At 36.9% G+C, this 16897-nt stretch overlaps 1 protein-coding gene across 1 annotated transcript in view; it reads right to left on the bottom strand.

Annotated features, from left to right (window-relative positions):
* Window positions 1-631: 631 nt before the first annotated feature.
* LOC134658669 (probable ATP-dependent RNA helicase DHX35) overlaps window positions 632-16897 on the bottom strand; it is a 92312-nt gene continuing 76046 nt past the window's right edge. The window contains exons 11-17 of the mRNA XM_063514323.1: window positions 16424-16565; window positions 14512-14631; window positions 13273-13439; window positions 4617-4744; window positions 2977-3123; window positions 1194-1284; window positions 632-786 (exon numbers count right to left, since the gene is read on the bottom strand). Coding sequence (XP_063370393.1) covers window positions 632-786; window positions 1194-1284; window positions 2977-3123; window positions 4617-4744; window positions 13273-13439; window positions 14512-14631; window positions 16424-16565 — 950 coding nt within the window. The remainder of the gene's footprint in view (window positions 787-1193; window positions 1285-2976; window positions 3124-4616; window positions 4745-13272; window positions 13440-14511; window positions 14632-16423; window positions 16566-16897) is intronic.

Here is a 16897-nt window from a genome sequence, read left to right as displayed (position 1 = left end):
ACAGCCCAGAAATGGCCTCCTCACACCCCCAGAAAGGGGGAGTGTTAGACGACACCGCTGCTGTGGTGGAGTCTGTGCTTAGATTTGTATGAAAATACAGGTATGGTCACAGCACTCACCACGACGGCTGATGCACTCTGAACAGACAGCTGTCCGGGCTGATGTGTAATGTAGCGCCTCTGACGCCTCTGTATGTGGAGTCTGTGCTTAGATTTGTATGAAAATACAGGTATGGTCACAGCACTCACCACGACGGCTGATGCACTCTGAACAGACAGCTGTCCGGGCTGATGTGTAATGTAGCGCCTCTGACGCCTCTGTATGTGGAGTCTGTGCTTAGATTTGTATGAAAATACAGGTATGGTCACAGCACTCACCACGACGGCTGATGCACTCTGAACAGACAGCTGTCCGGGCTGATGTGTAATGTAGCGCCTCTGACGCCTCTGTATGTGGAGTCTGTGCTTAGATTTGTATGAAAATACAGGTATGGTCACAGCACTCACCACGACGGCTGATGCACTCTGAACAGACAGCTGTCCGGGCTGATGTGTAATGTAGCGCCTCTGACGCCTCTGTACGTGGAGTCTGTGCTTAGATTTGTATGAAAGTACAGGTATGGTCACAGCACTCACCACGACGGTTGCTGCACTCTGAACAGACAGCTGTCCGGGCTGATGTGTAATGTAGCGCCTCTGACGCCTCTGTACGTGGAGTCTGTGCTTAAATGCGCCGCTTGTGGGAAGAAACCGGATAGCACGCATTTCATTATTCTTTGGCATTTCGCTGGAAAGGAAAAATAATTATAATTTGCGATAATAGTTATTTACAATACACGTGCGAATTGCATATTCGAACATGTATCGTACAACGTTTTACAGTACATATAGCCCTTTAAACTTTCGACATAGGCACGGTAAGTGCTCATTCCCGCACTAGTGCGGAAAAATAGTAAGTAAGAATTTCAAAATAAATTTATCCTTTGCAACATACTGTTTAATATTTTTATATATTTTTCCGCTTTTATTACCTAAGTAAGTTATTAATTTAATTTCAATAATTTGATTTAATTTATAGTATTTTTTATGTTTGACACAAATATTTTAACCACGTATTTTACAGTGGGTACTTTATTATGTAACTATAATTGACAATGATCAGATTTCACTTGAAATAACGAAATAAAATCTCACCTGTTCCTAAGTCTGGTCCTTCGAAAGTTTTATTTTCAATTCCAAACTTTCTCTTTATTAGTTTTTCCAAGCTGTCTCTAATGTCGCAGGCCTGAAAATATATAAACAATGCAATATTAATCAGTTTTTGTCAAAAAAAAACATTTTTGATACAAGCTTTTATCGCTGACTGTATTTGTTTCAAAAGGGAGACAATAGGCGGTATTAGTGCAATGTTCTGCCGCCAGAGCGCAGCACTAGCGCCCATCGTGAACCATAGAGAAACTTACACATACTGTGCCTTAAACTGTTTTTTGACAAGTTTTTCACAGACAATCAAATATGACATTGATACATCAAGGCGGTTTGTTTACAAAGGGCCTACCGGGAAACGCGTAAATCGAAACTCAGCTATCTGCCTCTTTATCGCTCGAATATGCAAGAGTGATAGAGAGGTTAGATAACAAAATTTCGACTCTCTCGTTTGCGGTACATCCTTCGATTGTGACTGATTATGGTAGTGGCGCACCCTACGCAGAGTTTCGCGTAATATTCCATATTCAAACTCAAGCTCAAAAAAATTTACTAATGGGAGGAGTAGTATGAAAATTCAATTCAATTAAGCGATTCAAAAAACGTCTAAATCGATTAAACGAAGGATTGCAATAAATCGATTAGCAAATATTCGAATAAATCATGGATTTCCGGTCGGCAGGCGTGGCTCACTCCGCGATTTCGTCGCGTCGCTACAAGTACATGCGGCCCACACCAATGTTGGTGTCTAGCCATAGTGGTTGCCGCGCACCGCTACGGAACGGACGCCTCGCGCTTGCGCCACCTAGCGGCCATATCTGTCGCTATAGACGCGTTTTGTTAGAGAGTGAATCTTCTGTACCTAGTACTATTATTTATTCTGTGCTATAGGCAATGAAGCGCTGGTGGCCTAGTGGTAAGAGCGTGCGACTTGCAATCCGGAGGTCGCGGGTTCGAACCCCGGCGCGTACCAATGAGTTTTTCGGAACTTTTCTACGAAATATCATTTGATATTTACCAGTCGCTTTTCGGCGAAAACATCGTGAGGAAACCGGACTAATCCCAATACGGGCCTAGTTTACCCTCTGGGTTGGAAGGTCAGATGGCAGTCGCTTTCGTAAAAACTAGTGCCCACGCCAATTACTGGGATTAGTTGCCAAGCGGACCCCAGGCTCCCATGAGCCGTGGCAAAATGCCGGGACAACGCGAGGAAGATGATGATTCTGCGCGGTAGGTATAACGCCTTATTATTGCCAGTTTAACCCAATTGAGTTGGTTTGGAGTGAACTCAAACAAAGAATACGGCGTAATAATACGCAACCACAGCTAAACTCTAACGTGGTCGAATTAGTTCGCGAGGAGACGATGAAAATTGCTAATAATGTATGGACCGCATGTTTTAGTCATGTTGAGTGTATCGGGAACACATTTATTATTCAAGATCAGCAACGCTTCGTTATTAACGTGACTGAGAGCTCAGATAGTGAATAATTACATTATTTTTAATAAAGTAATATATGAGTAAATAATTTATGTTGTATTATTTTACTCCATTCCGATGTTAGGTACATTTTTGACAACCCTATGCAAAAGTGATGATGCCTTTTGTTAAAGAAACATAAAGTGCATTATAAGCTGTAACAGAAGCGGTTTGGGTCGAATCTCACTATGTCGTATTACGACTTCAGACCTTTTGAAATAAAAATGCCATTGTAACAAGTTTTATGGCTTTTAGCTCTTAAACCGTCGGACAGACTATAACTTTCCATACCTTCTCCATGACGCGTTGGTTGACATACATCTTTTGACACCATTCCCTGCACACCTTTTTCGATCGTTTCTCGTCCTGTGTCGAGTTTTTCACTTTCATGTACGAATCGAATACGTTAAGGTACATTATTATATCGCCTTCGGCTACCTGTAATAAGAGACAGAAATTCAAATCGGTTAACAAGCAACAACGGTTGCACTCCGGGAGTGCCGATAGAAGTGAAAACTCACCTCACTATGTTACCGACGCCCGGTAACACGATACATGCGTTTAGCGGAGGTATTCTATTTATTTATCATATATTATCATCATTCTCAAATAAGATCACCACTTTTTCATCGACATGTTTATTTACATACTGCCATGACAACGTCAAATTATTTGAACATAGGTAAAGAGTCTTGAAAAGGAGTCCGCAACATAAATGTCAAATAACATTGAGTTTTTCTTTATTGATTTAAATGCCATCTAAACCTTACGCCCCTTACGGTCACGTGATCGCCTTACGCTGTCTCGAGTTCAAAAAGTGCCCAACGCCGCTAAAGAAGTTTCACTTCAACAAAAAAATCGAGTTAAAATTTTGAAAATATTGAATGAATTAAGTACCTAATAATAATCAAAGTCAAATGGCGTTCTAAAAGTTTTAATCTTCTGTCGAAAGATGGCGGTATATGTACTGTGGCTAGATAATTTAACATGACAATAACTCTCTATAAAGTGTTATTCTATGTAACTTGCTAACTATGTGAACAAAAATCACTAGTAAATTCATCATTCAGAGACAATTTCAATATGGCGGTTTGTTATATCATGAATCTAGTATTTTAAGTGGTGGGAGAAATGACCGAACGGGATAGTCTTATGTATTTTTCAGTAGGAGTAGCAGCGAAAGCGCTACTATTGTTTGTCCTTGTCAAAGTCTCAATTTTTTTTAATTCCCCACCGTAACTTAGTATGGATTATGGTAGCCAACAAATAAATTCGACCAATCATAGTGTCGCATTGCCTATGTTTTGTCCCTCACGGACGGACGCGAATACCATATCTATAGTCCCCGTGCATGAACTATAGGCGGCAGCACAGGAGCCGTCAGATTTTTGGCGCGAGGCGTAAATGTATTGTTTATACTTCCGATGTAGCCCACAAGATGGCAGAACCTAATATGCACAAGGAAACATACCGACGAGAACGGTAGATGGTAGCACTTGCTTTGGCAATGTACAGTACCGTAAAACGAGGTGACTTTAGGAAATTTTGGGGATACTTTGATAGTTTTAAAACTGCCACTAAATTATCATTATTCATTATTTTCTCGAACTGTTCGTGTAACAAGTTAGATTATTATACATACTTGTTTACCTACTACTAAAAAATCCGAATAAAAATATGTAACGGCTGAAAAACTGAAATATCGAAGTCGCCCCTGCATTTGAAAGTCACCCCGGTTTACGGTATGTAGTATGTTTCCGATTCAGGCCACAAGGTGGCAGGCCCTCCAACGCGCACGGTCCCTATTAGGATCCTACCATCTATCGTTTACATAGCTAGCAAGTTCCATAGAATTATATAATAAAAAAAAAAAAAAAAAAAAAAAAAAAAGAATGACACTACACTTTATTCTCTCAGTAAAAGATACGCACTTCAAAGTTATTTCTTCTAGACATCCTAGCGGCTATGTTGTCTTTGCCCGTCGTATTTTTCGTAAAAACACCCTCAACTTGAAGCATGCAAGCAATCGACAGTGCCTCTTCCACGCAACCATATTCGCCTGAAAAGGTTGACAAATAAAATAAATTATTAATTAAACTAGTGACCCGCCCTGGCTTTGCACGGGTTAACAAATTATACATAAACCTTCCTCTTGAATCAAAATCCGTTGCGTAGTTTTAAAGATCTAAGCATACATAGGGACAGACAGACAGCAGGAAGCGACTTTGTTTTATAGTATGTAGTGTATAATTAATTAATTAAATTGAATTAAATTAAATATTATAGGACATTCTTACACAGATTGACCAAGTCCCACAGTAAGCTCAAGAAGGCTTGCGTTGTGGGTACTCAGACAACGATATATATAATATACAAATACATAGAAAACACCCAAGACTCAGGAACAGATATCTGTGCTCATCACACAAATAAATGCCCTTACCGGGATTCGAACCCAGGACCGCGGCTTCACAGGCAGGGTCGGGTGGTGACCCTATGGCAGACCACTCGCCAACAGTCACAAATACATAAATATACAGGATGGCTAAAATAACTGCATTCCAATGCCAGGGAGGTTTTGGGATTATACTGAGCAACTTTTACTATGGGACCAACCCCGAAATCGCGAAAAAAAAAATTGGCGGTGTCATACATTTCGGCTGGTCCATTTTCTATGGGAGAGTAATTTTATTTCGCGTTTTCGCTAATGTGAGTGACCACTGGAGTGACCCGGATTAATATGTTTTAATATTTCATTTCTAAAAACCCAAAAATGCACGTTTTCCCACAGATAAGACCTAGCTAGATCGATTTTTGCCCCCGAAAACCCCCATATGCAAATTTCATCGAAATCGTTAGAGCCGTTTCCAAGATCCCCGAAATATATATATATAAATAAATAAATAAACAAATATATATATATATATATATATATATACAAGAATTGCTCGTTTAAAGGTATAAGATATTATAGAGGTCTTGGGTAACTTACCGCTATTACACAACATTTTAGCACACATGGGTCTTAATGGTAACTCCGCCATATTGTCTCCTAGCGAAGGAGTCAGGTTACCATCTTTGTCTATTGCTTTTGTAACTAACTTCTGTTACAGTGGGTAACTTACCGCTATTACACAGCATCTTAGTACACATGGGTCTTAATGGTAACTCCGCCATATTGTCTCCTAGCGAAGGAGTCAGGTTACCATCTTTGTCTATTGCTTTTTAGGGTTCCGTAGCCAAATGGCAAAAAACGGAACCCTTATAGATTCGTCATGTCTGTCTGTCTGTCTGTCCGTCTGTCCGTCTGTCTGTCCGTCCGTATGTCACAGCCACTTTTCTCCGAAACTATAAGAACTATACTGTTGAAACTTGGTAAGTAGATGTATTCTGTGAACCGCATTAAGATTTTCACACAAAAATAGAAAAAAAACAATAAATTTTTGGGGTTCCCTATACTTCGAACTGAAACTCAAAAATTTTTTTTTCATCAAACCCATACGTGTGGGGTATCTATGGATAGGTCTTCAAAAATGATATTGAGGTTCCTAATATCATTTTTTTCTAAACTGAATAGTTTGCCCGAGAGACACTTCCAAAGTGGTAAAATGTGTGTCCCCCCCCCTGTAACTTCTAAAATAAGAGAATGATAAAACTAAAAAAAATATATGATGTACATTACCATGTAAACTTCCACCGAAAATTGGTTTGAACAAGATCTAGTAAGTAGTTTTTTTTTATACGTCATAAATCGCCTAAATACGGAACCCTTCATGGGCGAGTCCGACTCGCACTTGGCCGCTTTTTTAACTTACCGCTGTTACAGTGGGTAACTTACCGCTATTACACAGCATCTTAGCACACATGGGTCATAATGGTAACTCCGCCATATTGTCTCCTAGCGAAGGAGTCAGGTTACCATCTTTGTCTATTGCTTTTTTAACTTACCGCTGTTACAGTGGGTAACTTACCGCTATTACACAGCATCTTAGCACACATGGGTCTTAATGGTAACTCCGCCATATTGTCTCCTAGCGAAGGAGTCAGGTTACCATCTTTGTCTATTGCTTTTTTAACTTACCGCTGTTACAGTGGGTAACTTACCGCTATTACACAGCATCTTAGCACACATGGGTCTTAATGGTAACTCCGCCATATTGTCTCCTAGCGAAGGTGTCAGGTTACCATCTTTGTCTATTGCTTTTGTAACTAACCGCTGTTACAGTGGGTAACAGGGACCGGAACCGGTTACCTTAACCGGGGTTTTTCATAGGGTTATTTTAGAAGTGGTTATAAAAACCCCTACCATAACGGTAACCGTCTGATAAGGTAACACTTTGATTCGGTAACCGTATCAGATCGAGTTAACCCCTGTTACCGGTAACCGAAATAAAAACCCCGTCTATGCTGTTACCTCATAATAAGGTTTTGAACCAGTTCAAACGATTGTAAACTTTACGCAGACTTAAATTCAACTTATTATTGAATAACCGTGGTTGGCATGGGCGGTCTATGAAGCCTCCAGCACAAACAAGTTTTTTTGCCGGTAACTTCGCTTATTGTCAATTCAAACAATATTGCACTTTGAGTCCTTAAGCTAAAATTGAAAACAAGTGAGCGATTACAGTATTATTTTTAGAGCGACAGCCGCGGCGCAGCGCGGCCATTCCTTTGTTTATCTTTATACCTGTGTGTTCCTATTGTTTTTGTCAATTCTAGTTAAGAAATTTTTAGAAAAGGGGTTGCAAGTAAACAACATCCTATCCTAGTAATATCTGCTATTATTTAGATATATTTTATGCTACTTAGATTATTATTTTTATTTTCGGGTTCACACTTGATATGTACCTACAGATTAAAGACTGAATTAAAGAAAAATTTTCACCTAACTAGTAATTTTACTGGTACCTAGTTAGGTATAATTTATCTTAAGTGATTTAAAAAAAAACACTTTGTGATAAAGATACATGCGCTAGCGGATTGTGGTAGATATTTTACCATTGTTAACAAATGACATATGTACTAGTTATTATGAGCTTATTTTATAACATTTATATATATAGATAAGCAATTAAAGTCTATTTTTTATTCGGTAGACTAAAATGACATTTCATAGTATGAAATGAAATGACACATGATGTTCATACTACGAAATGTCATTTTAGTCTACCGAATAAAAAATTGACTTTAGTTTAAAATGTTTTCAGATGCGGTGAGTTGTATGAGCTAAGTCGTAATTTACCTTGTACCGCTTAATGCAGCGATCAGAAAATATATATCTATAGCAGTTATAAACTTATTTTAATACTACAAATCTTTCATTAATACCAGGGGGCTCAGCACGGTTCCATTTTTATCGACTATCACTATGCCCGTCACTTTCGCACTTACATACTTGTTAGAACGTGACAGGCATGGTGATAAACGATAAAAATGCGACCGTGCTACTAGGGCAGAATTCATTATACATATTCATTGGGTATCTATAACATTGGTAGGTGAAATAGTTTTGATTAAATTAAATAGATACATACATTACATACATACTTAGTAAGCAGTGTTGGGCATTCAAGAATAAAATCATTATTTAAATAAGAATTCCTAAGAATAAAATCATGTTGATTTTATTCCCGTCAAAATTATTCAAATAATTTTGATCGGAAATAATTCGTATGTGAAAAAATTGAATAAGAATAATCTCATTCTTAATCAAATAAATATAATCATGATTTTATATTCTAAATAATATTCCTGGATTAAACATGTAGTATGGGTGCCGTATAGGCGTTACGTATAGATAGAAGTAAATTAGACAAGAAACTATTATGTTTCTTGACTAATTTATACCTGATTTTATGCAATAAAATCTTACAAATTTAATTTACTGCCGCATAGTCTTGGTATTGGACGATACCCGTATTTATTTTAATGTGATAACTAAATCATCAGGTACAATTCAGCTGCTCTGAACGGATGGTGGATAGCGAAACTCTTCAATGGCTCACTGTGCCTAAATTAATGTAAAAAATAAAAAACCGGCCAAGTGCGAGTCTGACTCGCGCAGGAAGGGTTCCGCACCATTACGCAAAAACCAGTAAATAAATCACGTTTGTTGTATGGGAGCCCCACTTAGATATTTATTATATGCTGTTTTTAGTATTTGTTGTAATAGCAGCAACAGAAATTAATTATTTGTGAAAATTTCAACTGCCTAGCTATCACGGTTCATGAGATACAGCCTGGTGACAGACAGACGGATAGAGGAGTCTTAGTAATAGGGTCCCGTTTATACCCTTTGGGTACGGAACCCTAAAAAAGATGTTTCTAAAGGTAGGATAAGGAATGGCTTGATATGGTGTATTCCTATTTCTCCCCGCCGGGCACAGATGGGAATAGGCGCTTCAGTTAAATCATTCCCATATGTCCCCGCCTCATGTATCGCGGCGATCACGTTGGGCAGGAACAAATGGGGAAAATACTCATGATTTTTTTCTGTTTTCGAATTATGTTTATAATTCGTTTTTTTTTAGCATTAGAAAGAACTTGAAAGAAGGTAAGCGATTTTGACATGTCTTTTAATTGAAAAACACTTTTTAAAAACCATAACTATTACTTATGAAAGCAGAAGACTATAAAAGATCGTATTAGATTCATAATTGTTACATATTTACCGTAACTTATTTTTAAAATGTGCTTTTCAATTAAAAGAGACATCAAGATTGTTTTCTCCAATATGCTCGGAAATGTTCACCTTATTGTAGCAAAAATAGTACGGGAAGTTCTACGTTATTGTCAAACTCTAATTTAAAAAAATCAAACTATCGCTGTCCTGTTCTAGCGGACGGGAATGAAAAAAACACTACAGTAATGACTTATTACTGTAGTGTTTTTTACTTTTTAAAAATAAAAAACGCAAACAGCCAATTATTATAGCCGCGAGCCGCGTCTACACGACCCGATCAGCTATCATTTCAAACTATAGGATAGAGTGAGATAGTAAGATAAACGACCTTACTTGTCTCGTTCTTACAAGACCGTTGTGCTCGTGTATGATCGTGCAAATACTGCTTAATAAAATCAAAGATTATTTTTATATTTTTTTAAGGATCTCATCCGTGTACATAAACAGAGACAGAGAGAATCATACTATCTTTGTCTTACACTAGTACTAGCACCCAAAAGAAAAGGATGGGTATAGTTTTCCTGGTTCTTACTGACTGACAAATTGGTTTGACCAACTATATTGCACAATTATATTGAATGGTACTGAATGGCAGAATAAGTTTGTGCCCTTAACTTAAAAAAAAAATATTTTAGAGGGAAATTGTTTTTGACATTTTTGATGTGAAGGTTCGATTTGAGTGATGCTTGCTGCTTAAATAATTATTATTTTACCTTATTTCCTCGCATGTTTGGAGAAAAGCACTATATATGCCTCGGCAGGAATAGCAATTCGTGGATTCGTCTTCTTTGTCGGACTCCGCTTCGCGTCGTCCGACAAAATCGAAACTCATCCACGAATTGCCCTTTCCCGGCCTCTGCAATAATGTACTATTACCTTATTTCTAATGCTAAAAAAAAAACGAACTATAGTATGTGGTTTCAGTATCCGAGTTACTACCAAGACTTATGGTGTTTTTAAAAGCTCTTCTGATATTTAAAATTTGCATTTATTATTTAGACGGAAATTAACAGGTATATCGTTTGACACAACGCTTGCCGCACGTGTTTAGCAAATGCTGACAAAGAATTCACCACGCCACGACTTAATCCTATTGTTATTGCCAATGAGTAATGAATGACGGTCTCAAGTGCAAACACGCCTGCAACTTTCTGCAAATCTATTTAATTATAGTGATAAGCGTAGGACTCTTTTCTTACCTGCAGTAATTTACTATCTCATTCACTTTCCGTAGGTGTGAAAGAGATAGCATACGTAAGACCTCAAGGCTGGTAGGAATAATAAACAAAATACATACTTAATACGCAAAGAAATATACATTGAACCATCATAATTATAATTTCGCAGTTTACTTTCTATGTAGCTTCATTATAAAATTATCATCACCGTTTCGAAGGCTTCAAAAAATTCAAATCAATCCGACCATTGAAAAGAGGGGTGAAATTCATTTTACTATCTATATACATTGTACTACATATAATATGACGTATAATATGACCAAATAAATGCCATTTAACCTTGTTACCACTAACTCATGTATCTACAATTACATCAATTAGTCATGACACGGCAGAGTACTGATAACAATACTGTAGTGTAGTACAATAATAAGGCTTTATTGTTGTCACTATGACTCTCACCGCATTCTGCTTAATCCTAAATATCCTAATACAATAGAAAATACCACGACCTTTAAACATTCGGTGCACTTGCGTTGTAGCGCGTGCCAGCGGAGCGCAGCGTTTCGATTTAAATACGCATGTTGCTTCGCCTGTGTAGGTATATTTATTATCTTCATGTTATTAGGTACTAGGAAGTGCAAATAATTGACTTCATACATGAAAGATATTTTGCAGATTTTGTTCAATAGTCACCTTCAACAACACGAGAGTAATCTAGAGCAGAGTTGGGCAAAAAATAACTTGAATAAGAATAAAAACAGAAATTTCATTCTTATTCCAATCGATTTGAATAAGAATAATTCTTGCACTCGTTATTTTAGAATAAATAGAAAGTGAATAAATCATGACACTTTTATTTTAAATGAAAAAGACAAAACGGAATATTTATTCCAGATGTAGGATTATACTAAATAACGTTTTATTCAATTAGAATGTTATTCTGAATTAATTTAACTTTTGTAGTTACATACTAGAGTCAGACCGTGAAAAGTCTGCAGCGATTTTGATAGCCCACGCAGTGCAAGTGTCATTTTAAACGTCAAACTTCTATGAAATTATGACGTATAAATAACACTTACACTGCGTGGCCTATCAAATCTGCTGCAGACTTTTCTTGGTGCAACTCTACTACTTTTAATTTTGTAAGTTTCTAAAATAAATAAAACAAATAAAATAGATAAAATAAATGAAATAAAAAAAAAAAACAAATAAATTATATTATTTACATCTATTTTATTAGTATTGCATTTTAGTTTTTATATAATATTATAAGTATTAGTTTAATTTTTAAGTAGGTTTATTTTAATTTTAGTTTAGGTTTTAAATTTTTAATTTATAGATTTCATAGTTAGTTGTAATGTTTTTTTATTATTACCTTTTAAGTTAAATAAATGAACTTTATCCTAATAAAATAAATAAGATAAATAAAATAAACAAAATAAATAAAATAAACAAAATAAATAAAATAAATAAAATAAACAAAATAAATAAATAAAATAAAATAAATAAAATAAATAAAATAAATAAAATAAATAAAATAAATAAAATAAATAAATAAAGTAAATAAAGTAAATAAAGTAAATAAAGTAAATAAAGTAAATAAAGTAAATAAAGTAAATAAAGTAAATAAAGTAAATAAAGTAAATAAAGTAAATAAAGTAAATAAAGTAAATAAAGTAAATAAAGTAAATAAAGTAAATAAAGTAAATAAAGTAAATAAAGTAAATAAAGTAAATAAAGTAAATAAAGTAAATAAAGTAAATAAAGTAAATAAAGTAAATAAAGTAAATAAAGTAAATAAAGTAAATAAAGTAAATAAAGTAAATAAAGTAAATAAAGTAAATAAAGTAAATAAAGTAAATAAAGTAAATAAAGTAAATAAAGTAAATAAAGTAAATAAAGTAAATAAAGTAAATAAAGTAAATCAAATACATAAAATAAAAAATAAAAAAAATAAACAAAATAATCAAAATTAATGACAAATAAAATAAATGAAATAAGTAAAATAAACAAAATAAAAAAATAGACAAAATAAGTAAAATAAACAAAAACATTAAAATAAACAAAAACATTAAAATATGCAAAATTAAAAAAAAATACAAAAATAACAAAATAAACTATTAGTTCTATTAATAAATTAACTTTTTCTTTTAGTAGGTATTTGACTGACGGCACATCACTAAATACGAATGTAGCAAACCAATAAGCAATAAGATAATAAAGGTTACCATAACTGAATAAAAACCGGTTAAAAACCCCTAACAAAAACCCTAACGCGATGGGGTTTTGAGATTAACTCGGTTAAAGGTTAAGGTTACCGTTTCAATAAGCTTACCGTTACAATCAGGTAACAGTATGATAGGGTTACCGAATGATACGGTTACCGAATTGATTGGGTTACCGAATGGATAGGATTAAGCGTAAAGAGGGGTTTTCCGGTCCTTGGTGGGTAACTTACCGCTGTTACACAGCATCTTAGCACACATGGGTCTTAACGGTAACTCCGCCATATTGCCTCCTAGCGAAGGAGTCGGGTTACCATCTTTGTCTATTGCTTTTGTAACTTACCGCTGTTACAGTGGGTAACTTACCGCTATTACACAGCATCTTAGCACACATGGGTCTTAACGGTAACTCCGCCATATTATCTCCTAGCAAAGGTGTCAGGTTTCCATCTTTGTCTATTGCTTTTGTAACTTACCGCTGTTACAGTGGGTAACTTACCGCTGTTACACAGCATCTTAGCACACATGGGTCTTAATGGTAACTCCGCCATATTGTCTCCTAGCAAATGTGTCAGGTTACCATCTTTGTCTATTGCCTTTAAAGCGTATAGTGTTTCTAGGCCGGAGAGGAGACTTTTAGCTGGCGGCGGCGTTGGAAAAGTGAACCTTAAAACAAGGAGTTAAGGTTAAAAATCATACAATCTAATGCAAATAAATTCAATCCATATAGTGGTACAGATGTAGTGCATAATTGAAGGGATGTTTACAAAAACAACATAACTGCTTAGAGCGGTTGACACTTTTTTAAGAACATTGTTAATCGTTTCAGGTGTCAACCAGTGTAGTCAGTTATGTTGTTTTTGTAAACATCCCTTCAATTGTTTTCCATCGTATTTTCTCGGAGACGTTTGTATTTGTCATGCTACTTCAGTCAACCTCAGTACTTTTTGTGCCGAGACTGACTGAAATAGCAAGGCACGTTCGTGCGTTTCCGTGAAAATACGATGGAAAATAAATATTCAGTACATCTGTACCAAAGGGCCTTCGAACACCGAAGTTCGCAAATTGCGGGCATCTTTCTCTTTTACTCCAATTAAGGTCCAGTCTTCTCCGAGACCACGGGGACAACGCCGTCCTCGAAACGTCGGAGGTAAATTTACTGCCCTAGGTATGATAGGTAGGTACCAGGGATGTTGCGGATGCAGATTTATTGACATCCGCGGATGCAGATGCGGATGCGGATGTCAAGATTAGGTACTTAGAAAACGTCAAATGTTACATTTTTAGTACTTTTTTATTTAAAAAAAATGAACCGTTTAGTATTTAAGCAAGAATATAGGTGCGTTATATTTAATAAACAGTAACTTGGCCGACTTTTCTGGATCTAGACGATTTCGTTATAGGTAATGCCGAAATTACCTAGCACTTACGCCGCCGCTAAGATTTTCCTGTACCGACTTGTTCGACATCCGCATCCGCATAAGCTCCGCATCGATTTTATGCGGATGCGGATGTTGAAAATAATGCGGAAGTTCCGCGGTTGCGGATGCGGATGCGGATGTTCGCAACATCCCTGGTAGGTACTTATTATTAACTCACATTTATAGACGGGTCTAACGCGACCGCCGGGCCGGGTTTTCGGGTTAGACCCGTCTATAAATGTGAGTTAATTAATATGTCTTCAAAACGCGAAAGTTTTAAATATTATATAGGTACTATTGTTAGTATTGTTGTATACCTGAGTAAATTATGTATACCAAGAGCTTTAAGTTGCAATAGTACAGAAGACAGGTCACTCCTGGATATTTCCGGCGGTACACTCGCGGGTAGTTTGTCAAATTCCGCCTCTGTGTATAGCCTGAAACGAAACAAAACTAATGTAGGGTAAATTGTAGACACAGGATAGCCTAAAAATATTTAAAAAATTACTACGAATATTTTTCTTACACGTTTAGAGAATGCCAATAAAAATCAAAACTGCATTTAACTAAAACGATGTATTATCTTCAAAATATTTCCCTTTAGCTTTGATAATTATACTTATACATATTTAAAAAGCGGCCAAGTGCGAGTCGGACTCGCCCATGAAGGGTTCCGTATTTAGGCGATTTATGACGTATTAAAAAAAACTACTTACTAGATCTCGTTCAAACCAATTTTCGGTGGAAGTTTACATGGTAATGTACATCATATATTTTTTTTTAGTTTTATCATTCTCTTATTTTAGAAGTTACAGGGGGGGGGACACACATTTTACCACTTTGGAAGTGTCTCTCGCGCAAACTATTCAGTTTAGAAAAAAATGATATTAGGAACCTCAATATCATTTTTGAAGACCTATCCATAGATACCCCACACGTATGGGTTTGATGAAAAAAAAATGTTTGAGTTTCAGTTCGAAGTATGGGGAACCCCAAAAATTTATTGTTTTTTTTTTTTCTATATTTGTGTGAAAATCTTAATGCGGTTCACAGAATACATCTACTTACCAAGTTTCAACAGTATAGTTCTTATAGTTTCGGAGAAAAGTGGCTGTGACATACGGACGGACAGACGGACAGACGGACAGACAGACAGACAGACAGACAGACATGACGAATCTATAAGGGTTCCGTTTTTTGCCATTTGGCTACGGAACCCTAAAAACGACAATTCACCATTTAATGTTGAATTTAAACAACCGTCCACTGAACAGTTATAAGAACTTTTTTTTTGTTTCTCCATTATTGCACAAAAAAGTTCACAGACGCGTGTCTCAAGCGGTTGACACTCGCGCTCGCACTGGTCCCAACCGGTCCGAGATATCGTGTCCGTGAGCAGTGTCTATGTGTGCGTTGCTCGAGCGCACTTTGTATGTAGATTGATTTCTGTACTGTATCTGTTTTGTGGTAGAAGCGAGAGTTGGAAGGGGCAGACCTTTCTCTGGTCAGATCGGGGAAATCCTGAAGAAAGGCCAGGCCAGGAGCACCCTAAACCGGCGAGCGTGTATGAGGAATGTTATTAAAGTAAAGCTTTGGATTCCTCCGAAAACGGTGCCGTCATATGACGGCCGTCATATAGCGGCAGCAAAAGACGGCCGTCTTTACGGTGGCGACATGAGGAAAGTACCACGGCGTCATAACACACCGTCAGCCACCAAGGTCAAAGCGGCAAATTTGAAAAATGTAGGCGCGATGGGATAACGTCCCATAGAAAATTTGAATTTCGCGCCTTTTCCTACTGACAAGATTTGCTTGATCATCTATAATTTACTTGGAGGATGAAATATCATCAGAAGAGGAAAATAATCCTAGTACGGAATCATTTATTCAAATCTCGTGTCATTTATTCAAAATGGCGTCACCGCTATCTAATAAAACGTTCACGAAACTATCGACAAGGTCGTGACGGCCGTCATCTTACGTTACGTTGACAATCAACGTAACGTAACGCCGTCTAGGAAACCGCGCCATCTTGTTTACATAGACAACGTTCTAGTGACGTCAGTCAACGCTATATAGCGGCCGTAATATGACGGCACCGTTTTCGGAGGAATCCAAAGCTTTACGGAAGCGAAAGAGGTATGTCAGGGTCAGTGGAAATCCGTGGTCTCTGCCTACCCCTCCGGGAAATAGGCGTGATTATATGTCTGTATATACATATTTACCTACCTATAACACTTTCCCCTCTGCGTCCGTCCCGCGCGTCCGGCGCGTTGTCGCGCATTGTCGCGCGACAACGGACAAACCGACAGACTCTCGACGCCGATCGACGGGTCGAAGTAGGGCAGCTTGTGGAAACCGCAGTCGATCACTGAAATCAAAGAGAATTGATAGTATAGAGGGCTATTGTCATAGTACATTTTGTAGTCACAGTAAATTTACTGCCATCTATCGACACACGATTAAAACTAAACGACACGACACGATTTAAACTAGTATTAACCCTTCGTATGTCTAAGCACTGTTCAGTGCGCATAAATTTAAATCCATTGTTTAATTACAATAGGTTTAAATTTATTCGCACTGATCAGTGCTTAGACATACGAAGGGTTAACTAAAAAACGCTAGTCTGTAAAGCTTTGGTTTCCTCCGATAGCGGTGCCGTCATATAGCGGCCGTCTCCATACAAATACTACGACATCC

Source organism: Cydia amplana, chromosome 23 (genome assembly GCF_948474715.1).
Source record: "Cydia amplana chromosome 23, ilCydAmpl1.1, whole genome shotgun sequence".
Lineage (NCBI taxonomy): Eukaryota > Metazoa > Arthropoda > Insecta > Lepidoptera > Tortricidae > Cydia > Cydia amplana.
The sequence above is the reverse complement of the archived record's forward strand: the minus strand, read 5'-3'. Positions and strand labels throughout refer to the sequence as shown.